At 41.0% G+C, this 24590-nt stretch overlaps 2 protein-coding genes across 12 annotated transcripts in view; one reads left to right on the top strand and one right to left on the bottom strand.

Annotated features, from left to right (window-relative positions):
- Positions 1–6305: 6305 nt before the first annotated feature.
- On the bottom strand, positions 6306–18604 carry GIN1 (gypsy retrotransposon integrase 1). Its single transcript, XM_065657861.1, has 8 exons — positions 18494–18604; positions 14688–14833; positions 13652–13845; positions 12242–12547; positions 11378–11566; positions 11114–11281; positions 10366–10654; positions 6306–7927 (listed from the first exon to the last, which is right to left on the bottom strand). The coding sequence occupies exons 2-8, from the start codon at positions 14824–14826 to the stop codon at positions 7782–7784; spliced, it is 1431 nt and encodes a 476-aa protein (XP_065513933.1). The 5' UTR covers positions 14827–14833; positions 18494–18604; the 3' UTR covers positions 6306–7781.
- The window catches only part of PPIP5K2 (diphosphoinositol pentakisphosphate kinase 2), a 58735-nt gene continuing 52548 nt past the window's right edge, over positions 18404–24590 (top strand). For 9 of the 11 annotated variants that reach the window (XM_065657853.1, XM_065657860.1, XM_065657859.1 and 6 more), the window contains exon 1: positions 18404–18562. The gene's annotated coding sequence lies outside the window, so the exon portion shown is untranslated. Of the gene's footprint in view, positions 18563–18664; positions 18748–24590 lie in introns of those variants that run through there. The other 2 variants (XM_065657852.1, XM_065657851.1) reach the window with 2 other exon arrangements.

Raw genomic sequence — 24590 nt, 5'->3', positions numbered from 1 at the left:
ACTGCAGCACCTCAAGTTGGATGGTCTAATTTCATACAGGTACCATGGCAGAAAATCTGAACCTGCTTGAAGGCACTGGATGTTCCCTATTGCTGCATCGGCTGCATCTTATGAAAACAATGTACCAGAGACTTCATACTGCAACAGAAAATTTGATAACAAGCTTTCTATAATCATAGCTCTAGTTTTAATAAGGCAGCAGACCATTCTCCATCCTAGCTTGTTCTATGTGCTAATATTGTTATTTATGTGTTCAGTGTTGCATGCTGGTTATTCAGTCTTGGCAAGTTGATTTTGAGTGCGCGTGATTAATTTAGTTTCAGCAATTGTTCCTGTTCAGACTATGCTTTTTAATGAACACTGTGGATTTGCACGCTTTAAGACTTCAAAGACATGAGACTTTCATGAATTGTTAATTAATCTTTTCTTAAGCCTTCTCAAGATGGAAGAATCTTGCCTATCATATGGGCTGAATATTTTCATTAAAATCAGGCTGATGAAGTAGCTGAGCACCTTTCCCTGTGTTAGTACTGTGTTGAGTATCTCCCTGTTTTGAATAGTCTGACGTACTGTATGTCTTTCAGAGTGACAGGAAGGTGGCTGATTATTCACTGCTAAGCAGCGTCGGGTGATTTTCAGTAGCTTGCTGTGAACCAGCTGTAAGTGAGGGCAGACTGGGGCAACTGCAAGGTGCCATGAGGAGGATGCACTGAACTGTAATGTGCAGGTTGTCACCCAAGTCACCTGAAGGTGTCCCAATTAAATGAAATTACTATCCCAATTAAGCAGCTGTCCTTTCCACACGTATCATTAGCTGTAAATTGATTCCTTGGGAAACATCTTGATTAAGTAGAGTTTTCTAATTAAGCAGTGCACTGTAGTAGTTAATAAGGGTTTATAGATCAATGCCGTAAATTGCAACAGCTTTTTGCTTGCATTTATTTATGTTTTATCATAACTTTTAGGTAAGTAATGTCTGTCATGCTACAAAGGATTAGGATTAAGTGTGGGCCATGGTACAGAGAAGAGACTCTTGATTTCTATCTTGCTCTTCAAACACACGTGGGAACTTGTTTGAAAGACTACGTATGTATTAGCAATACAAGTTGTGGGGAGTAGATCACTGCTGAACAATTCAAAAGCAACTTTATTATTTAATTGCACATTAGGACGTACTTTTAAATTTGAAAGGCTGTGTTACAATATAATGCACAGATTCTGTAGATTCATGTAATGTGCTAATGAAAAAGAAACAGAACCAAATGTCTAGGTCAACTAAAATTAAGAGCTGAAATTAGGCCAATATATTATCTGTGTAAAATAGATGCTAGTAAATCCTAGAGTTTTAGCATCCTGATTTGCCTTTACCTGTTTTTTTAATTCTAAATGTGAAAATATTTTTTTCTCCATTGTGAATAATCAAAATTTGTTAGCAAAATTTACACTATGACTGCTCTTCAATATGACTCCTCTCCAATACCTGTGAAAAATTTAGATTCTTTTGCATAGATCAACATCACTTGCAGAAGAAAAGAGGGGAACTAACAGTGTAGAGGAGCATTTCAAATCTCCAGTGGCAGCTACTTGCCCAAGCAAAACCTGCGAACTTCTTGCTGTTTCTGGACATGGTGTCTGGAAAACCTAAAGGAGCATCTAGCTGGCTTTGTTACACACATATTTGGAGAAGGACAAAGGAGAGCTGTATGGGGGTCAACTTAGAAGTTGCTCTAGAATATTCTAAATACTACAGGTCATGAAGGCACACTTGCTAAACTGCTCCTTTCTTTAACTCCTTTGTGCTAGTGTTTATTATTAATTACTTGCTTAGGAAGCACAACATCCTGAGAGTGAAGCTCTCTCTGATTTCATTGTCCAGCTTTCAAAAAAATAGACAGATGATGTAGAGACAATTTTTTCTAGGGACTGTGCCAAAAGTACCATTTGAAAGATGCAGTGAAGCAATTTGTTCCTAGCAAACACTAAATGGTAACAGTTCAGCAAACTAGGGAAATTATTATTGATTTCCAACTACATTTATTTTTCAAAGTGAAACATATGAGAAACCTAATTTTTTAAAAGTTATTATTAGAATTTAAGAATTTTGTCAGAATAGGGATAAGGCAACCCACATATCCAGCCACAACAGGCTAAAGTTGGTGCTACTTACCACATACGTTTTTAAGAGCAGAACTCTGCCCTGGCCAACTGCATTCTTCAGTGCTTTGATCCTTTTCCCCCACACACATTTGTCACTGGTTTCTTCAGCCATGCCACATCCTAAACTACAGCTCAAGAGAAAAGTACTTGGACTCCCACAGTTCTGCCCTGTTTCCTTGAGTTGGGGGAGGTCTCAGGTCACACACTGTGGTACTTGTAACGATTAACTGGAGGGATGGCCTTTTTCCAGGCACTTGTATGTGAGATCTTGCCCACAGCAACCAAGTTTTAATGAGTACTGGAAGATGCCCAGTTCTCTGGCAGCTGCAAAGCTGCATTGAATGTTTGACACAGTTGGCAGTTATGATACAATCTACCTAAAGCACGAGCAGATTATTTTGGTACTCTAATTTATGTGAAAGGTCAGTCATGCAGCCTTCACACAATGCAGGTCACATTGCTCTCAGAAATACATTTATGCTTCCATAATTATTATCTGTTTACAGTTTCTGCTGTAACCAGACAATTTCGCTGACAATATAGATTGGGAAAGTCTCAGAGAAACAAACCACTGGGTAATTATAGTTCCTATAAGCATCACGTGTTGACCACGCCGCGGCACAGAGCCAGTGCTGGGTGTGTGGGGTGCACTCCTGTGGGGACAGGCTGCCACCCTGTGACTGCCAGCACGGGGGCAAAGTCAGGGCTCAAGTGTGCACTCCAAAATAAATCCCTAACATATGCAGCATCACATATAAGGAACTTAAGAATCTCAAAAATTAAGTTTGACAGTATAACAGTGTAACCATATGCTAAATTCTGTCCTGTTCCTATTTAGCCTACTCTCCTGTTCCTACGTCTTTAATCTGTGGAAGTGATGGATGATGTCTCTCATTACATAAACATTCAAAAAAATCTAGTGGGGAAGCCCATGTGTTATTTACTGCATGTCACTGAAATTCTGTGCTAACTTATAATAACTTTTTTTTGGAGCTTTCTATTGGAGCTTTAATCACTATGCCTGCCAGCTCTGTGAAATGTTTTTTTCAGTATGTCTGGGAACTGACATGGTGCTATTCACTTAGTACAGAAAGGCAAAGTGAGGCAGAAAGTTTAAAGGCATAAATTGTAAAAAAAAAAAAAAAAAATCAATTAATTTTAAGTATTGAATTTGTGAAATCTGATTTATTCCCTTTTAACCCACTCAGATATCACTTTATATATCCAAGGGACTTCTACTTGCCACCAGCTGCAGCTCTGAATATTCCAGCTCTTCTGGTAATTCAGAGATTCTTGTCCAGCATCCAGAAAAGGACAATGTGAGTAACAACTGGTAAATTATGGAAAGTTGTATCTTGCTGACCTGTAGGGCCTTGCACTAGCAATCTGCAGCAGGGCAGCACTGCCTGGCAGACTGGGAAGAATGCATCTCCTACAACCTGTCTGGTTTATTGGCGTACCTATTTCTGCTCCCAATGCAGCAAGGTTCTTGCAGATCCCTTTGTCACCACAACACTTTGCACAGCGTCGGGATAAGATGGACTGCACATGACTGCAGCCAGGAGCCCTGTGAGAAGATGAATGTGTGAACCCACCCTCAGAGCCTGTAGTAATGCCCACTACAACGCATCAAACAAGTGGGCCACTCAGGCACCTGTATTTGCAAATGTGGCACTTGTCTGTGTACAAGCAGAAAGGAGGAAAGGAGAACTGACTGGGGAAAGCATTTCTCAGGATTAATAGTCACTGAATCAAATGTTTTAAGATTAAGTACTGTGTGGTTGTTTCTTTCTGGAAGAGCTTTCCTTTTCAAATTAAGCTGTTTACGCACTGCTATTCATTCCAAACGTCTACATGGTTTCATCACCAAGATTTCCATAGTAGGCCAGCAGGTCTTCTAATACAAGAGGAAGTTTGTAATACCCATTTCCTGAAGAAACTGCTAAATGTTGTTTATTTGTATCAATTTTAGACTTCTCATTTAAAACAGCATACCGTTTTGGTGACTTCCAACATGGTATTTCCTTCTGTTGAATTCACAGGTGGGCAGTGTACTCTCAGGCCAACAGACTATGAGAGCTGCTGATGCCCCTCACTGAGCTTCCACCACGTGGTGAGACTCTAGAGCTTGCATGTTTTATTTTTAGCTAGTTCAATATGCTGAAAGCATCCACTCCACAAAAATGTTCCATTACGTATTTTGAAAATACCAAGAAGGTTGCTATGTAAAGATTTTGACACTAGGTCCTTAGAGGAATGATAACTGCTGCAAAAGGCCATTGATATGGCTGTTGCACCCACGCAAATAAGTAAAAGAAACTTATCTGGTTCTCAGAAGTGGTATTTCCAGAAGGTTTTTAACTGCTTGCTGTGAAAAGCAAATTGTGACTCATTGGTGGAACTAGGTAAAATTTTAAAAATGTTTGTAGTTGGAAAGCAAGATTACCTTAATACAGAATGGACAAACACTATAAGAAAGTTCAGGGAGTATTCAGACAAGAGAGGAATGGTTTTTGTTCCACAGTAAAATACTCACGGTTTGTACTGAATCTTTTTACTAGCAGATTTTTTTATGTTTTTTTTTTTTTTTTCATCAAACCATGAGCTGGTAGTTTGTGCTACTAGCAAACCCAAAGGATACACATTCATAATTCTGTCCTGGGATGTATGAGGAAATTTGCACTTTTTGTTTCATGTTGTACTTGCTTCTATTCCTCCTGCCTAAACAACTTGCCATAAGGAGGCACAAACTCTATTAGAAAAGAGTATATTCTAAGAATTCTGTTATGAAACAGTCTTTTGCTATCATCCTATCATAAATCAAACCTCTGTGACAGTGGAAAAGAGTACAGATAGACATTTGTGTATTTATCCAAGTCGGTTAAAATACAAATCAAAAGTAGGCAGGTCATGACTCACTGCTGTCACAAGCATACACTGAACAATACTTTGCTATGTCAAGCATGCGTAGAGTTTCTCTGAGCTTCCCCACGCACAGTGTGCTGTCTGCAATGTCTCAAGTTTCCTGGTGTTTTTTTTTTTTTCCACAGTTTCTATTGATTGTTTTCCACGTCATTAGTTTGAGACCCTTGTATTTTATTTCAATGAACTTTCCACATGCAGAGAAGGCCTCATCTAGGTGTACTGAAGAAGCACTAATGCTTGTCTGTTAATACAGTAGATCAAAATTACCAGGAAGCCTGAATGATCAACGCTATGCAGTATGTTAAATGTTTATGGATCTTCCAATTCCAACATCACTGTAGCATTTTCTTTCTCTCCAATGTAGCTGTAACAAGTACGCAGCACTTGCATTGCCCCACAACACAGCTCTGCTGTACTACGTGCATATAAGAAACTTATTAGCTGAAGTAAATAAAAAGGACTGTTTTTCTTTTGCACCTAACAAAGCAGAAAGGAATCTTGCAGAGAGCTTCCTTATTTTCTGATTTTTATCCCCCATGCTAACATTTTTAGATACATGTATTGAACACACCGACACACGATATCGAAGAATATACAAACCCATCCTAGTAGATGCCACTTTAGTCAACAATCATAGTGGAAGAAACAAAGTTACATAGAGAGGAAGAAGGGTTGCTTTAAAGAGACTGGGCCTCTGTTAAGGATTAGCATAGGAACAATGTAGGCTGCAATGTCACTATCATGACATGTACCCTCCAGTGCCCATGGCACACAGTACCCAAACAGATGGTCTTTAAACTACTATTCCAGGGAAAAAATACTGTATGACCACAGTGCTCATTACTGGGGAAAAAAATTAAATCAAAGTAAGGCCACTGTTCACAGTTACGGGTTATGTCCTATTTACATGTGGTGGTTGGTTTGTTTGGTGTTTGTTTTCTGCTATAACAAATTCAACAGGATTTCCTAACTTTTTTTTTAAACACGACAAATGTATTTCACCAAGCCCACTTTCTTTACTTCCTTGACTGCACTAGACTGATATAAAGGTCAGCTGTCTTCAGAGGACAGCACGGCCTGGGGATAAGAGCAGCTAACAGAAATACAGGCTTCTCAGCTCGTGTATGTTTGTCAATGCCAACACAAAGCCTGTTCATCTCTAAGTGCTCTGTGCAGCTGGCACAAAGGTGAAGCTTGTCAAGCCAGCATCTGCAACTGCCTCCCAAAACGCCCTTTCTGAAACAGCCTTGGCGGAGAAAAAGTATACATGTAGGACTGCATTTTAGAATACACAAAATACTGAGTATTAAGTATTCATTTGAATTTTAAGATAGGATCCTGTCACAGTGCTCAGCTCTTTTCTTACACAACTGTGGCCTGTGATATCTAAGGCATACTGTACATTAGGTATGTATTTCAATGAGTTAGGTACCTAATGAGTGTTGCAGATCATGTCTTGTTACCCAAGATTAACTGAAAACTCATAATAAATAGTATTTTTCTCCGCCTGTTTAAGTCATAGGACATTCAGCAGCAGAGTGGGAACACATACATTCAGAGCAAGATAAGCAATCTTCCACAGTATCAGATAGAAGTTGCTGAATCTCTAAATTCAGTTTTCTGCTAGTTTTCTTCCTCTTCACACTGGAAGAGTAACAACTTACTCAACAAATTCACATAATAACACCCGTGCTTCACCTTTCCTAGACCACTGCAGTGGAAATCTCCAAACCTGTACTAGCTCTGTGAAGATGTAAACATAAGGGAAACCAGCTGTTCATGAAAAAAGCACAAATGAATGCTGCATGCTCTTAAGATTGTAATTAAAATTGCTCACTCTAGCACAGGTTTGATACGTGGGGAGCAGCTGAAGGCTTTGTTGTTTCATGTGAAGAACATTATATATGCTTGATTTTGGCAGTTTTTCTGCTAGGTTAGAAATTAAAAGCTGTAAAAGTCACAGGTTTTATAGCTTCTCAGAAAGAACAGGAAACTGGTTTATAACAGAAAAGGAGGACATGAGCTTCTTTATAGTAGAAGGAAAACTTACATAAAGGTGATTAGATTATATTCATCCCACAGTATCTCTGCCCATTAGGAATGAGTCATCTAAGGATTAATGAAAAGGTCATTACAGTGAGATGATGCATTGTGTCCTGAGAGGATAACAGTAAGGTACAGCCACACTGCCATTCTACCAACAAAACATAAAATTCAAATGCATTAGAAGAACCTGTGCTTTTACTAGGTTGTGCCTGTACTTTTGGTCACCCAGTGAGTTCTTCTCAATACCCACATAAACTAAGCACTAGACACCTACAATGTTCTTCAAGTCATACTGTACTAGAACGTGTGCTTTTACTAGGTTGTGCCTGTGTGTTTGGTAACAGAGCCACTGCTTCTTAATGTCCATACAAATTAACCAGTGGACACATGCAGTACTCTTATATTCATAAAGTTGTAACATGGAATTTGGAGATACTACATTTTTTTCAGTCTGCCACAGAAGCTTCAAACTGGCAATAAAATGTGACATGAGACTATGCTTAAGTATCCTCTATCTTGGTCTGAAGTGTCCAACAAGCTGAAGGCCAGTGGTCTGGCTTTGCAGTGTTTGAATCAATGCAACGATTTTCTGTCAACCTAGACTGATGTTTACCATGTGTTCATTCTTGATGTTTGCAGGCTGCAGGTGGCATTTACACAGCAGACATGACATCTTTTGTGTAGGCATTTATTTCCCCTTCAGCAATAGATTCTTGTTGGCTTGGATTATAGGATCTTTCAGATAAGCCAATATAGTCATGGTCAACAACTACTGCACGTTGTAAAAAATAATGTTTGTCTGTAAAAGAAAAGTAGCCATTAGATTACATCCTTCTAGTTTACTGAAAGCCATATTTAAAGTGTTAGTGAGGTGCTAACTTTTCAAAACAATTTGTGTAACAGGACAAGAATGTTTGAGTGACAGCAGTGTGATAATGTGTTTCCTAATTTCATTGAGCATTAGATGTCATCTGCATCTTGTTACATCACAAAAAATGTTCATAGTGCTCCACATTAAGAGTTTTTCTTTGCTAAGTCAATTATTAGCTTGACATCTGTCATAGTGACCTACTGAGCTAATATGTTAAATGGATGGACATGTAGATTCTTCCATTTTGTGCACACACACAGAAATGTGGCTACTCTGAGTTCCTCCTGGGAAATCTTAACGCAACACATTGTTTAAAGAAATAACTAAAAAAAGAAAAAAAGAAACGAAACAGTTTTATAGAATTTAAAGACAACAACAGTAATTGCTACTGTATAGTACTATAGTACTATTGAGCTTTTCTTTTATTTGATATATGGTTACAGTGTTTTGACTTTTCAGTTTTCAGGCTTTGCCTTTCCTCTCTAAAATTCCCAAACTCACATGTCTGAAGTGTGATACATACAAGATATACTTCAGATTTTTGGAGCAAGGTAAGCAAAACACTTAAAAAGTTGGTAGGCAAGCCCACCAGTGTCCTCAAAGATACACTTTTCCACATCTATTTCACAGAGAACACTGCAAGTGTTTTGTTCCCATCCAAGGTTATGCTACCAAGTCTCACAGGACAGCCAGAGTTATGCCACAGCAGTAGATATAATAAATAAGTTGCAGATAAAAAAAGTCCACCTCTGTTAATAAAGAGAGGACATTTGTTACAAAGATACATGTTTCTTTATGGACAAAAAAGATGTCATTCACTATATCATTCACATCCTGGTTTCACTGCTCTTATCCAACTGAAATAATACTCTTTCCTGATCGCTGTTCGGCTGTTTGATAAAGGCTGGCAATTATTTTGGCAAAGTCTGGTTTAACTCTCTACATAATGTCAATATGTAAGCAAATCAATCTATAATTTTTTGCCTGTGTCAGACAACTAATCTTTAGTCACTTTCTTGGAAAGGGAAGAAACTAACGCTACATTTACCTACTGCTTCTGCGGTGTTTAGTGGTAAACATATTAGATTCTGATCCTACAAAGACAACTACATTTAACTCTTTATACTGTGACACACAATTCAACAAAGTCATTGTAGTAGCTGGAGATTATCTGCATGCTTGACATGCACGTGACTTCCTCCTTATGGATCAGTAATTTAATGAGGAACTGAAAGCCACAAAGTGATCATCCAACAGTGAAAGTAGTGTCTTGGAGATATTACATGAAATCAGCGTCTTGGTTATAAAATCTGTAATGGACAACTGCCATAAATATCAGCTTCTCACATGAAATTCCAGAATTAGCTTCAGCTTTGCAAATTTCTCAGTTTTAAGGGTGACAGATGAAATTACTGTCTCAAGACAGTTTATGCATTTTGAAGAACTGAAGCTCAACCACACACACCAATAGAGTAGGAATTGGTCTATTTTTCAAGAACCTTGAACAAAAAAGCATCTTGCTCTATGATAGAAGTCTTCTAAACACTGAGCATTCACTTTCCTCAAAATGCCTGCGGGGACTCAAAGCAGCACCAACAGAAAAGAAACAGCTGCCAGTTTCATTAACACAGCAGCATTCCAAAAGGACACACTGAATGTGTAAGAGCAAGAGTGGTGGTTGATTACCCAGGTCTCTGGAAATCTCTAGCAGTCCTACTGCAGAGCATGACAATTTTATTTGCTGTCATAAAAGAAACACATTTATTTCTTCAGTAGCACAACTTCAAATAAACTTTAAAAAAAAAAATCATTTATCTGATGTAGTTTTTCTATTTTAAGGCTTTAGAGGACACTCTGTTAAAATAAAGTCTAAACTTTTACTATCTGCACTAGTCAGACTAAGCAAAAACAAAAAAAAACCAACCGAAAAAAAAAGAGGCTTCCATTGCACAAGCAAAATAAATGTGAATCCTATCTACACCAAAACAGAAACAGTCAGAAAATGCTCTTCGAATATAGTTTAGCCTAATCATACTTCTAGCATGTTTTCACTAGCCAGCATGAACAGGGCCAAACCACATTAGAAGCAACTTTAATGGAAGCTACTTTTAAATAGACTTTAAACATGATTTATTAGCCATTTCGTGCTCTGCATAGGTTTGAAGTCACTTAACTGTTCTCCTTACTGAAAACTGCAATTATTACATTACCTAGTGTTAGTTTAAGTCACACTGGTGAGTGAATGATACTTGTTCACCTTGATAATCCAATACAAATACGTAACAGAAAAGTTAAAAAAAAATCTAAACTTTATACATATATATATACACATGTGTGTGCATATAAAAAAATACACACAAACGTACCTTTTTCACTGGACCCTCTTATGTATGGCTTGAGGTGAGATATCTTAATGGGTCTTTTCAACCTTGATCCTGTGGCATCTCTTAATATTGCACAGCCATTATCTGTGATATAATCTATAATACAAGGACCGACCCATTCTGACTGGAAACGGCCATCTCTCCACCAGTTTTTTCTTTGCCTGAGGACTTCATGACCAACTTTTAGTCGAAGGGTATTTAATTGCTTTGGCTTCCTTTTGGCAGTGATTTTGCTTCCAATTTTTTGTTCATCTGAAATGCTTTTCTCCACCTGCAGAAAGATACATAAGAATTACATTTTATTTTCCCAAAAGTAATAACGTGTTTTCATAACACCAGTTAATATTGCAGAAGCATAACATTAAGTGGTTTTGGGTGTGTGTAATCCACAATATGTAGGGCTGCAGAGCTCTGAAGAAATAGATTTTATCTTCATAAACCATTAGCCCATAGGCAATGGTTTTCAGCTTCTGTAGATATGTAGCCCTTTCGGTCAGATATGTATCTCTTGGCAATAGGTCTCTTAAGATTACTTCCTCCAAAACCACATGAGAATTGGCACACTGAAATCTAGGGATCACAGGTAAAGGAAAAAAACAAACGAAACACTGCCCTCCCAAACATACAAAAGCCCACATTTTTTTAAAAGATTGTGTTTTACACTTCAAGCCTTTCCACTTTTTTTATCTTCAGTCTTCTTACTAGTAAAATTTGAATATACAACATTTACCTGGCAATCTGAGATTTTGTCTTCTTCCATTGCTTGACTGACTTTTTTAGTTGCTTCAAATATTTTGGCAAACATACTGTATTCTCCTTCCACACATATATTCATTGGCTCAAGAACATGTGGGTTACGATTAAACATTTGGAAATACGGGGTGTTTTGGTCTGGCTCCTGTTTAAACGGGGAGCAAAAAGCAAGCAAATTTAGCATACAGCTTTGCAGATATTTTGAGGGACTTCAGTCCAAAGAGGAAGAACCTTCACATACCAAATTTGTCAAATTGAAAGCATAGGCAATAGCAGACAAATGTTCATTCCAATCATTTGGATGGTCAGCGCAGTATTTGTTAAGGAAAGATTTGATTGTCTTGCATGTTCTTACATTTACATCATCTGTCTGAGGATAAGACAATACAATTTGTTTCATTCCAAACAGTGCAAACAGTTCTTCATTTATCTTCAAAAGAAAAAAAAAACCACACACATTTACTGAAGGTAAATACTCTTCTGTATCACAGTTCAAGTAAACAAATTCAGTTTTCTATCCCTTTTGTCGATATGATGGTGACTAAGCAAAAGTATTATATACATACTCCCCATCAAACCGTCCAGAGTTGAGAGTGAGAGCTAAAGGAATCAGTATGGCTTAGGAGCCAGTAACTGATAGTTCTGAACACATTTCTGCCACTGACTCAATTTGTCACTTCCTCTGTATCATAGTTTCATGACTTCATAATCTCTGAGGGGATCAAAGTGTGAAAAGTTCTTCACAATCACTACAGGCCAATGTTAAAAATACCCTCAGCTATCTGCTATAGTAGGCAATATGGATGAATGAAATACAGCATGTTGGAGTGTGGAAGCCTGTGCCAGTATAGATGCACGACAAAACCTGCACTATGACCACCAGGAAATCATTTTGCTTTGTTCTTTATTCAAATAATAACACCCTAGGAAATGCTGCAATTGTTACAACTGCAAACAATTGGTTTGTCATTCTGTATATGCTAACTTTTTTTTTAACTAAAGAAAAATATTTACAGTCTTTTTCAAGAACGGTCTAAAATTCAAATTTAATACAGGCATTTTTTTTTTTCTTGAAAACAAAGAAACCACCCACATAAAGACTCACCTGATTAACAAGCTCCTTCCCTTGACCAATAGGCATTTTTTGAGGTGGCCCATATAAGAAAGACACCTTTACGATTGCCTTAGCAATTTCAGCTGCTGAAGTGTCATGCAGTGGCAAGATAACAGCCCACCTTGTAAACAAATCTATCATAACTATGATGTACTTGTGGCTTCTGTTGGTGACACTAAAAGGTCCCATTAGTTCTATAGTGACTGCTGTCCATGGCTCCTCTGCTTTGACAGGGTATGTTTTGGGTGCTGTGGTGGTTGTATTCTTTGCCACTTGGCAATGCTGGCAAGCATACACCTAGTGCAAAAATCAGGGAAGATATTATCAAAAAAAAGCAATAGTGAAGGTTTAACACAACCAGTAAGATGATAAATCTCCACTGTTCCCTTTGTAAGTTAGCTCAGACCAGGCAACGCTAAACAAATTCATTTTATCATCTTATTTTTTTACCCTTAGATTTTCCAGCTCCAGTATAAATACAAAACCAAAACAAATAACAGTGAAGGCCAAGAATGAGCAGGAATTCATAGCCGAACTCTTCTTATCCCAAAAGCACTGTGCTCTTTCAAGTCCACAGTATAAATCTGAATATCCATTACCATCTGTAAATACTAAAGGAAGTATGAAGCAGCTGGGATCAACAGAAAGTCCCAATCATTCCCCTTTTGGTTCTACTATGTATGTGGTGGCCAAAAAACACTGGCAAGATGCATGATCTACCATTCTTAACATGGATCGGCTTTATCTACAGGACAGAGCCCCTTTGTCCAAGTCTGAATTGAAAACAAAGACTCATTTTCAGTTCATGTTATAGTTGCACATGAACTCAAAGCATTCAGGTGATACAGCAAGCTGATAGCAACAGTAATTTGGCCACAAAAGACATTTAATGCAGTTCCCTCAAGCATCACGTTCTGCCTGGGGATCATGTCCATGTATCTTCGGGCAAAGGAGGAGAAGGAACTTTCCCAACCAGTGCTTTGTTTAACTATGTCCTGAACATGCCTAACTGTAAGACAGTGGCACCATCTTCAAATTCTGATCTGCCAGCAGCCACTCTGGCCACATATCCTTGGGATGGTACACTGTATCCTAGCAAAGATATGTAAGAATCCTGGCAAGAGAAATCCCTCTCAAAGACCAGATGTGCTCTGCATACTTAAAGGCAGTATAGCTCCCCACCATTGGGTAACATACAACAATATGCAAGCCACATGCTCAGTAGTAAAAGAAAAAGGAAAACACTATGCTATAGCAAGAGGACCATTAGAAATTTGATTGTAGGCTTACATTTCCTCACTGTGAAGCAGTATGGGTGCTTGCTTTATCAAAGTCATATGACTACAAAACATTTGTAACAGACTACATAAAAAAAAAAATCCCATAGCTATGAGACCATACCCACTGCTTGACATCGTTTGTTACAGAGGTCCAGTAGTAACTAGATTCCACTAAAGTCAGTGTCCTTGATATGCCATGATGAGTGCCAGCAGCATTTTTGTGGCATTTCTCAAGCACCTTTTTCTTCTCTTCATCCGAAACAATTACCAGGCGCATTTGTTTTCTGTCTTTTCCAATATAGAACAATTTATTTTCTGAAAGAAAAAAAAATACCAGCAAATTATATGCAAGTGCTTTGTCTTTTGTTTAGTTCACTAAGCTACTAGGCATGATTCAGTACAGAATTAATTCACTTCTGTATACATGTAGCTTTTTTGTTTACAAATACTTTAATATTTCCTCCAAACAGCCAAATGCTCACCTATACTTTTTAATCTGGACATGAGGCATTACAAATGCAAGTCACAATGCAAACAATATTCCTATAGGAACTCTGACTGAAACACAAGCTAATGCTGGGGGCAGGAAAGGGAGACAGAACATGTTATGATACTTACTGTCTGCCTGCCAGCAACCTGATGTTGCGATTCACAGCTTTAACTCCTCCCTGCCTTCTTTCTACATAGACTTGGGAGATTTGATAGGATTGAGAGAGCACAGCAGACTACAAAGGCTAATATATGTCCTTGCAGGGATGCAATAAAGCTCGGAAGGGGCAGTAGGCTGTAAGGTGACAGATGGCAAAGCCATGCTTGCACTTCTGCCCAGAGAGAGACAGCATCCTCCAGACTGGACCAAGCATTCCTTGTCTACAGCTGAACAACCGGATTTCACTTTCTGTAGTCTTCTACATTATGGATTGCAATGGCTACATATTTCCCCAGTATCTCCTGAAAAGCACTAAAGCAGACTGAGTTTCCATTCTGTAAACATTCTGTTATATATTAACAAGGGTTAAGCAGAGTGTTTGTTTCATAGAGAATATATATTAAAACCACGGTATGCTGCAGCCCAAGATCCCACTTTTTTTTTTTTGTATCAGCAAATCTTCACCTTTAAAATCTATTTTCAGAGTACTTTGAAAGAATCATTTTACCTTTGAAAACAAATTTTTTGGCTGCTCTCCTGATTCCACTTCTTTCACTTGATAATGTTGTTGGATGATACTCTCCAGTTCGCTTGTAGTATGCAATCTGCTTCAGGTGGAGCCCACCATTTTTTCCACTACGGACCATTGCTAACCTGAACAAAATTCACAATATTTGTTAGCTGGACCAACTGTCAGAGGAGCACATCTTCATTTTTTACTGGTTTCTTTGTAGTTCAGTTATCCCAATAACATAGCATTTAAGAGGAGGTTACACCATCCACTGCACTACTCTCAGTATCCTCATGCTATCAACTCAAGCAATAAGAAACACTGCTTGACACATTATTTCTGTTCTATGCAAAGTTGGATCTGTCAGCCTGTATTTTAAAATTTCCAAACAATGGAGACTTCCACTATATTCATTGGATGGGGTGCAGAGAGATGAGACCAGAGAGAAAGAAATTGCTCATCTCATTCTTAAACATTTGGATACCCCTCAAATGCAGGTGTGCTGGAGATTAGATGTATCCAAAGAGCCACCCTAGTTGGGAAAAAAACCAAACCAACACACACAGACAAATAGGAAAAAACAACTCCCCAGACAGAAACTGACAGAAATGTATTTTGTTCATTAATTCATCTGACAATGAGATCCTGAAGTTCCAAACCAGACTCTGCACGCAAGGTAACAATTCATTCCCTGACACGGTCTGACTTCCCTGATCACATTAATAAACTAAAATGTCATTAATCAAATGCGCTATCAGTAAAGGAACAGTTTAGGTCTAGCAAGAATACCATCAAAATAATTAGCAATTAATTAAAAGCAGAAATATTCACAGGCAGAAATATTCATGCAGGCTCTATGTGATTTCAATGATTTTTTTTCCAAATGTGCTCCAGCAGCAATGAAGATGTAGAAAAAACAGCAGTTTGATTCTGCTCTAATTGATAACTACAAGAGCAGGATCGACCTTGGGGTCTGCCATGTCATAATTTCTTAATGAATGCCAGTCATCCACAGCATTAAGCAAATTTCTTCCTTATGCTGCCAGCGTCCAAAGACTAGACAATGTGACAACACACAGCCTGCTAAAAAGAGTAATCTGTTTGCCTGACCTATCTGCTAAGACGCATATAATTATTGGGAAAGTGACAATATCCAGTCACTCTGGAATCCATGTTCTCTCCTTATATTTGATGGTATTCGAAAGCTAAACATCTAAGTCAGAATATTTATTTTTCAATGTATAGATTTTCACCTACCATTATTATACTGGGGGTGGCAAGAAGGTAAAGAGCTCTGAAGAGTGATTATGCCTGGTTTTATTTACTTTGTTTCTCCTACAAAATAAAACATTGTATGTTTTTTATAGAATATCCTAGACTACACACAAAGCTGGGCTGAACATCGCTGTGTTATCAACGTGAAATGCATGCCTGGAACTTCACTTTTAAACAGTGACAAGACCTTTGCCTCACTGAGTACTTCATCTTGCATAACCTAGAGCTGGCTTTCAAAAACAGCCAAGTGTCTTGGCATACAACATAAATGGTTTAAAGTCAAATTCTCATACTTGAGAGAACTAGCACAGATAAGCTTTTCACCACTACAATCCTGTCTGCAAGGAAAGAGGGTGTTTCAGAACAGGGAAGAAGTGGAGCCAAAACAGAGTAATGTTTCTAATGATCTTCATTGCCACAGCAGTTTCTTGTATGTTTACATTTGGTTGGATAACTAAGGAAAGTGAAACTACCATGATAACACTTGTGTTTCTGTTTAAAAGAAGTCAATTAACTAGCATTTCTGACAGTAAAAGAGTACTGGTGAAGAGCAATTGAAATACCCTATCTGCCAGGAGCATGCATTCAAGCTTCATTCAGGGCCTTCTAAAGGCCAGTCCTGCAGTTACCCAAGCATGGTTGGAAGTCAAAACCAGTCACTTATGATTTATCACTTAACTACTAGGATGATGGACCATTTTGGCTTGACACAGACTTTCATACATTGCAAGAAAAGATGTTCCAGAACAATATTCTTCCAGTTCTTTTTGTTCATGAAACTCTTGCCTGAAACAATGAATATTCTCTATGTAGCTCATGGTTACTGGTTCTAACAAAATTAAGTTGCACAGCAATAAGATACATCTGACCAGGATGGCACCTTATACTTCAGCTAAACAGAAATTCTATCCTTATTCCTGCAATGGCAGTTTCTACTGTAAAAGTTTGGAAGACTGTACATAAGGCAACGAAGAAAGAATACATTATGTAGTATCTATAAACATTTAACATATTTAGTAGGATCCTGATCTAGCAAACTGTTAAGTCTGTTGGACTGCTGACTAAGAAGACACCATTAAATGAGCTTCCTTCCTGGATTTAGTTTCCTGTGTCCATATTCATTTTTTCCTCAATACCTAATTTACTTTCTTTGGCCCAGTCTTGGAGGGGGAAAAAAAAGGCACACTGAAAATAACAAATCATAAAATCTTCTTGCATTCTTATACAGCATAAAACATATTACTTCAGATAATCCATCTGTTATCTCTATCAATACTCATAAAGTACCTGGTAGCCTTTAAAAATCAAAGATTTTTACAATCAGTAATCAATTCTTAATACTTTTGAAGCTGGAAAAGAACACAGTGCTTTACGGTCAAGTGAAGTACTCCAGCAAAGACAATGAAACTTCCACATACCCAGACTCCTTCTGCTTTAGTGTTTTAGCTACAACAGTCGTACCTGGTTACATTTAACTATTTTACTTTTTATGCCCATTTCACCACCACCCACCGCCAAAAAAAACCCACTCACACAAAAAACCCCAAACAAAAAAACACACACAAAAAACCAAAACAAAAACAAAAAAACACACTCCAATCCTAACTGCAAAACTGTCTTTTTAGTCCAGCTTTCAAGTACTTCCCCTGCCTCTACCTGTAATTCTTCCTACCAGAAACAGGGACGCCCCATAGAGCTTTTTCTAACCAAAGTGCTTCCCAGAACCTGTATTTAGATGGACACATTCACCTATATTCCTCCCTGGCTTATGCAAGCCTGAGCCACTCTTGACAGAGATCCCTGCCATTTCAGAACACCCTAATTTCTTCAAGCATGACACCACTAAACAGGCTGTTGGCACCGTTAGACCACACACAGACCGGGGTGCAGGATGCAAGCTGCACTACAGATGACAACAATGCCACCTCTGAGGCGTGGACAAGTAAATTAAGCCACTACCCTAACCCGTGTCACTTTGCAAATGGCTCCTAATCGTTTACTGCAACCACCACATGAGAACAGGAGAGGCGAGTGGGCACAGCCCCTGCAAGACAGGCAGATGGCCAGGGCCAGTGGAGCCGATAAGGTAGGGATGCTAAGCCGAGGTTTATCGCCCTTGGTAGCGCCAGTCGTACCTCCCAGGAGCGTTTCCTCCAGGGAAGCAGTCCCGCCCGCCCTCAGCATCCCCCAGTGCGGCGACGCCACAACGCCAAGGCCGCGCCCAAGCCCTGGTCCCGCCCGCGGCCCAGACTACGATCCCCAGCATGCAACGCGCCAGCCCGCAGCGACCTACCGCAAGACCACTGCCGGCGCAGTGCATGCTGGGAGCAGTAGTGCCGACTCGCCCCACCCAGCGCGCAGGTCAGCGCTGCAAGTTTTACGCATGCGCGGAGACGTCGACGCGATCTTTTTCCTTCCCCCCCCCCGCATCGCCGCCGTTGAACCCCACACCCCCTCCTCTCGGCGGTGTGGTGAGGTCGTTGGCACGTCGGGCGCCGCGGAGAGCTGCTGAGCCCCTGGGCACGCACCTGGTCCAGCAGAGGTATCAGCACGACCTGTCCCAGGGTCCGCAGCCCCGCTGACTTCGCTTCTTCCCGGTCAGTTAGCTGCAACGGTGGCCTTTGAGCCCCGAGACTTATGTGGCGCTCCCGGAAGTGGCGGGAGGCAGGGTGGGGGCGTGCCGTCGTAGGGCGGGGCGGCCGCGTGGTGGCAGGCGGCGGCAGCGCCTCCTCAATGGGACGCGGGGCGCAAGCGGCGCCACGCGCGGCGGTGTGGCGCGCAGGTGAGGCGGTTTCTCCGCGGTGCCGCTCCGGGCCTCCTCCTTCCCCTCCGCCGTTCCGGGGGATGCGGAGGGTGCCGACTGCACCGACCCCGCCGGCCGCGCCGCACTTTTAGAGGGGAGGCGGTGGCTTGCGGCGGGGCGGGTTGACCCGTTGGGCAGCGGCCTGGGTGCCTGTCGGTGCGCCCGGCGCTCCCCTGCCACCCGCGCATCAGGAGCTGGCGGCCGTTCCCGCCCCGCTGCGGCGGCTTCCCTGGGAGCGGGCGGAGGGGCGGTGCCCGGGGCCAGCCGCGCCGCGGGCTGTCGCCTGGGCTCTCCCGGGCGATGGCGGCCGCGCCGTGGGGCTCGGCGGGCTCGGCCCGGCGGCATCGGCCGCGGCGGAAGGGCGGCAGCCGCCCTGGCTGCGGCGTCGTGGCTCCGGCCGCCTCGGCGGCGAGCGGGAGGCCCCGTAAGAAGCGGAGCAGGGTCAGCGGGCAGCTCACTCCCGCGGTGGAAGTCGCTTGGTCAGATCCGGGCCCAGTGCCTGATGACAGGATGGGCAAAACCCTTTGTCTTTCGCACAGACCTAAACCGTGCTGATCACTAAGCTGCAATCGTCGGTAAAACATGGTGGGCACGGCCAATAAGCACATCTAGCTTTTTGCCTCGTGTTGTGGCTTATTCAGTTCTCGGAAGCATTGAACTAGCAATGATGTGAGTTTGCAGCGTGCTGTGCTGTCAGAAAGGCAGGTGAAGCTTTTTAGTCCAGTGTACATGGGGTGAAAGGCAGTGTTCCTAAACGGGGTGGGCAGGGTGTGATATGACATCTCTTAAACTGCTGATTTGGAGCACTGTTAAAATCCCAGAAACTGATGTTAATTTCAGTGTAAAATTGCTGAGTGCGAAGGAGATTGCTGTCTATATTGTAATCGAGGTAGGAAAGAAAAGGAGCAGCAGTCCCAGAGCTGAGAATCAGTTACACATAGTAACCAGAAAATAACCGTCAGGAGCTGAAATGGGAGACAGGTATAGATAGAATAGCCTGTGTAACATTTGTTCTTGTTCTAGTAGTGTTTTACTGAACCTGGGGACTTCACTGAGGATTGGTAAACTTCAAAAACATTGGTTTTTTGGCACTTTTGTTGTTGCCCTGTAGTAGTTGTTTTTGTAGGTAGTTGCTCTCCTCACACAAGCAGGAAGACTGGGCGAGATCAGTATCACAACCACAGTGAAGTCATTGTTTTTCTTTCTCACCCAAACCACTTCTATCTAGTGCCCTAACCTGAAAAGATTCTCTTTTTATTTGTTTGTTACAGTATTTGTGCATTATGTTGCATTTTTCTAAGTTTTGTTACCCTTCATCTATTTAAGATGCTCTGTTTCCATCTTTTCTGCATAATTTTTCTACTCTAGAAGCAAGCTGCCTTTTTTTTTTTTTCCTGGTGTATCAAAATTCCCATGGGATCTTCCTTTGTTTTGGCAAAACCATGCATGATTGTAAATGGCAAGAGGCAGCTAAACCTGCTGCTTTCAACAAGTCTTGATTCAACCAATAACAAAACTATTCTTGCTATGTAGAGCTGGTTTTGGCATAAGGATTTGACTGGTGTAATATGCCTCTTTTATGGTTCAATATGTGAGAAATAAGAATTTTCATAGTGGTCAGCTTGTCTTGGCTGGCTGATTCTTTCTGTGGAAGACAGTTTTGTCCTTCCAGTACTTGTGGGTAGAACAGATCAGGCCTCCAGGGGCAGAGCCTAATGAATTTGGTACAGAATTTTTTGCAAAAACTTTATCATCTTTGCAAAAGTTTTATAATATCTACAAAGTTGAAGTGTGAAGTTCTGTGTGAGAATATGGAGAAGCTGTTTTGACGTCTTTGACTGAGATCTCTAAAAATTTAGAAGCCAGGCTTTCTTGAAACATACAGGCCTGCCACAGATATAAATGTCTTTATATGATGTGTTTGACAAGATTTGATTTAGAAAAGAACTTGGAGGTTAATGAATGTGAAGGTTAACAGTTCTGTGGCTGTGCAGGAGACACTTGTAAGGCATGCCAGATGTCAGTTTGTAGTAGTGTTTGCCAATTTAAAAAAATACTGCTTTTCTATATTGAAAAGAAGACAACGATATTTACCAGACAGGTTTTTCTGGACTTGTAAGGCTGTTCTGACACTTCTGTTGAAGGATGGTAATGGTTCATTTTGCAGTTTATGACTGTTAAAGACTTGAAAGGTGTCCTGTGATAGTGCAGTGTTTGGGGCTAAAACTCAAAAGTTTTAGCGGATGTCATAATATGTGCTGAAAAGTCCCATTTCAGCTGGTGAGGTGCTGGGGAAAAATAAGTTCTTCGAGCAAAGAATTTTAAAGGGAAAGATTAAAATACTTATATTGAAAAGTTATGTCACTTTAAGTTTGGTAATTCTAAATGACTGGACATATTGTGCTTAACTAACTGTGTAATTACTAGGAAAGAGAGCAAACATGGGGAAATCAGCCAAGTAATTACTGTTTGAAAACTATAACAGTTGTGCTTTAAAACTAGAAATCTCATTCATCAACAACCTAAAAGGCATGTCTTTCCTTGCTGCAAAGCTGGCTTCTTAACAGAATCTTGGTTCATATATATCAGGCTTTAACCCCAGCTAGTAACTAGGACCACACAGCCACTCACTCACTTCTCCACCCTCCCACCCCCCCCCGCTAAGTGGGATGGGGGAGATAATCAGAAAGGGAAAAATAACCTCATTGGTTGAGATAAAAACAGCTTAATAAGACAGCAAAGGAAGATAAAATAATAACAATAACAACAACAATAGTAATAATAATAATATAATGCAATATGCAAAACAAGTGCTGCACAGTGCAATTGCTCACCTCCTGTGGTACCGATAACCAGTTAATTTCCAAGCAGTGCTATTTGCCCCCTGGCCAGCTCCAGTTTGTGTACTGAGCATGATGTCATATGGTAAGGAACACCGCTTGGGCCAGCTTGGGTCAGCTCTCCTGGCTTTGCTCCCTCCCAGCTTCTTGTGCACTTGTCAGAGCATGGAAAGCTGAAAAATCCTTGACTACCTGGCAGCAACCAAAACTTCAGTGTATTATCAACATTCTTCTCATACAAAATCCAAAACACAGCTACTAGAAAGAAAATTAACTCTATCCCAGCCGAAACCAGGGCAACATGGCACGGTACAACTTTTAACTTTTTAGTCCCCTGGGCTAAGCTACTGTAATATGGAGGGTCATATAAAAATCTTACTTTAGGCAAAAGCATTTCAGTAGCACAGTTCTTGGAAAATAATTCCTGTCCCTGGGAGAAGATTTAGGCAACTGCAGTTAGTTGGCTGGCCTAGCTATACAGCATTTCAAGAAATTTAAGTGCTGCTGTAACACCAAGAGTTGTTTCCAGTAGGGAATACCAGTAAGGTGGATATTTCTGTATTGCTATTATTTGAGAGTGTAGATGTCTCACTGGTAAGATCTTGCACATGAGGTACCAGCCTTCATGTGTGGAATCCAGAGCACTGAGCCCTCTCCTGTAAAAAGAAACTCAGTGGCCACCTAGTGGTGTATGGAGAAAGTGAAATGGGATTGTGGTAGCCAAATGATTGGAACAGTTGAATGGAACAGGACAAATATTGTTTCTGTTCCCTCCTGTCTCAGTGGTCTCAAGTCCCTGTTTTATGTTTATTAGAAAAATGTCCTAACTACCAGGGTGAAAAAAAGTGTAGGTAAAAGCACTTGTAAATATACTTAACTGCTGAAGATGGAGTGTGGGTAACAATGCAATAGTTTTTTTTTCCCAGGAAACATATTTGGAGCACTGTGGTGGCTTGTCCTTGGCTGGCCACCAGGTGCCTGCCAAGCCACTCTGTCAATCCTCTTCCATCAACAGAGCAGGAGGACAAAACATGACAAAAAGCTCATCAGTTGAGATAAGGACAAGGAGATCACTCACTAACTATGGGCAAAACAGACTTGATTTGAGGAAATTAATTTAATTTCTTGCCAATTAAACAGAGTAGGGTGAGAAGTAAGAAAAAAGAAAAAAAAATCTATAAATACCTTTCTCACACCTCTCCTTTATTCCCAGACTCACCTTCACTCCTAACTCTTCTACCTTATGCCCCCAAACAGCACGAGGAGATGAGGAATGGGGACGGTGATCAGTTCATAACACTTTTTCTCTGCTGCTGCTTCCTTCTCGTGCTGTTCCCCTCTTCCAGCATGGGTTCCTCCCTCAGGAGACAGTCCTTCATGAACTGCTCCTACTCATGGGTTGCAGTTAGAGTAGAATAGAGTAGAATAGAGTAGAATTTGGAGGGGACCTACAATGACCATCTAGTCCAACTGCCTGACTATTTCAGGGCTGACCTAAAGTTAAAGGGTGTTATAAAGGGCATTGTCCAAATGCCTCGTAAACACTGACAGGCATGGGGCATCGACCACCTTCCTAGGAAGCCTGTTCCAGTGCTTGACCACCCTCTGGGTAAGGAAATGCTTCCTAATGTCCAGTCTAAACCTCCCCTGGTGCAGCGTTGAACCATTTCTGAGTATCCTGTCACTGGATACCAGGGAGAAGAGATCAGTACCTCCCTCTCCACTACCTGCTTTACAAGAATTGGAATCTTACATGATACCACTACAAGCAGTTCTTCGCTAACAGCTCCAGTGTGGGTCCTTTCCATGGGGTGCAGTACCACCAGCAAACCTACTCCTACATGGGGTCCTCACCGTGGGTTGCAGCACCTGCCAGGAGCTCCAGAGTGGGTTCTCTGCAGGCTGCAGCTTCCTTCAGGGTACATCCACCTGCTCTAACCTGGGGTCCTCCACCAGCTGCAGGTGGCTGTCTGCTCAGCTGTGGACCTCCATGGGCTGCAGGAGGACAACCTGCTTCACCATAGTCTTCACCATGGGCTGCAAGGGAATCTCTGGTGCCTGGAGCACCTCCTCACCCTCCTTCTTCACTGACTTGGGTGTCTGCAGGGTTGTTTTTATCATGTTTTCTCAGTCCTCTATCCCAGCTGCTATGCAGTGGTTTTTACCTTCACTATGTTATCACAGAGGCACCACCAGCATCGCTGATGGGCACAGTTTTGGGCAGCAGCAGCTCGGTCTTGTCTCTCTGTACAACATGGGGGCAGCTTCTGGCTGCCAAAACAAGCACCTGGCAAGGAAGAATCATGCTTCTCTTAATTTTTCAGAATGTTTCTTCATATAAAGCAAAACTGAAAGGTGTATAGTCTGTTTTGAAATGGGAGGTGCTGTAATTTTTCTGGTGGAGTAATGCATCAAGTACTACACAGTAATGCTGTACAAAACATTTGCAGTGTTCCTGCAAACAGAAAGAACTTTGTGGTGGGAGTCTACGTGGGACAAAAAGGTGCAGGGGTTTTGGTATGAAGAGAAGAAGGTAGTAAAGGTGTGGCCATCCCTGTGCTGAAGTGCAGTGGAGCAAGTTTTGGTGGAGTCCTGGGAGAGTATGGAAGGAGAGTGAGTGGGTTGTAGCCAATCAAGTCAGCTGCTTTTGAATGGAGCAGAGGGAGAAAGAAGGATTGTTTTTATTTTGTTGAATTCCTGCATGGGTGCCTACCACTTTTTGCCCATGCCACACTTCCTGCCACTGGAAGAGGGAATGTGCAGTGCTCTGCCCTGCCGTCTTTTGATATAATACTTTGCAGATTGCCTCTCTCGATTTGCAGGGGGAGAGCAGACTGAGTCTTGCATCTGTGAAAATATTTATATAATGAAAAAGAAACTTTGGAAAAGCTTGTATTAAGCTGTTGGTTACTTATGACAGGGCAAGGTGTCAGCGTATTGTGAAATCTAGAGCTTGATGCTAGTTCAATGTGATTGTTTAGT

Source organism: Caloenas nicobarica, chromosome Z (genome assembly GCF_036013445.1).
Source record: "Caloenas nicobarica isolate bCalNic1 chromosome Z, bCalNic1.hap1, whole genome shotgun sequence".
NCBI lineage: Eukaryota > Metazoa > Chordata > Aves > Columbiformes > Columbidae > Caloenas > Caloenas nicobarica.
This window is presented reverse-complemented; position numbering and strand designations above follow the sequence as displayed.

Bases quoted from the DNA above. Each gene is read 5' to 3' on its own strand.
- GIN1 (XM_065657861.1), bottom strand. From the start codon at position 14,826: ATGGTCCGTAGTGGAAAAAATGGTGGGCTCCACCTGAAGCAGATTGCA. The intron at 11,567-12,241 runs GTGAGTCTTTAT...TTTCTTTTGAAG, and splicing joins GGAAGGAGCTTGTTAATCAG to ATAAATGAAGAACTGTTTGC. The intron at 11,282-11,377 runs GTATGTGAAGGT...CCGTTTAAACAG, and splicing joins CTTTCAATTTGACAAATTTG to GAGCCAGACCAAAACACCCC.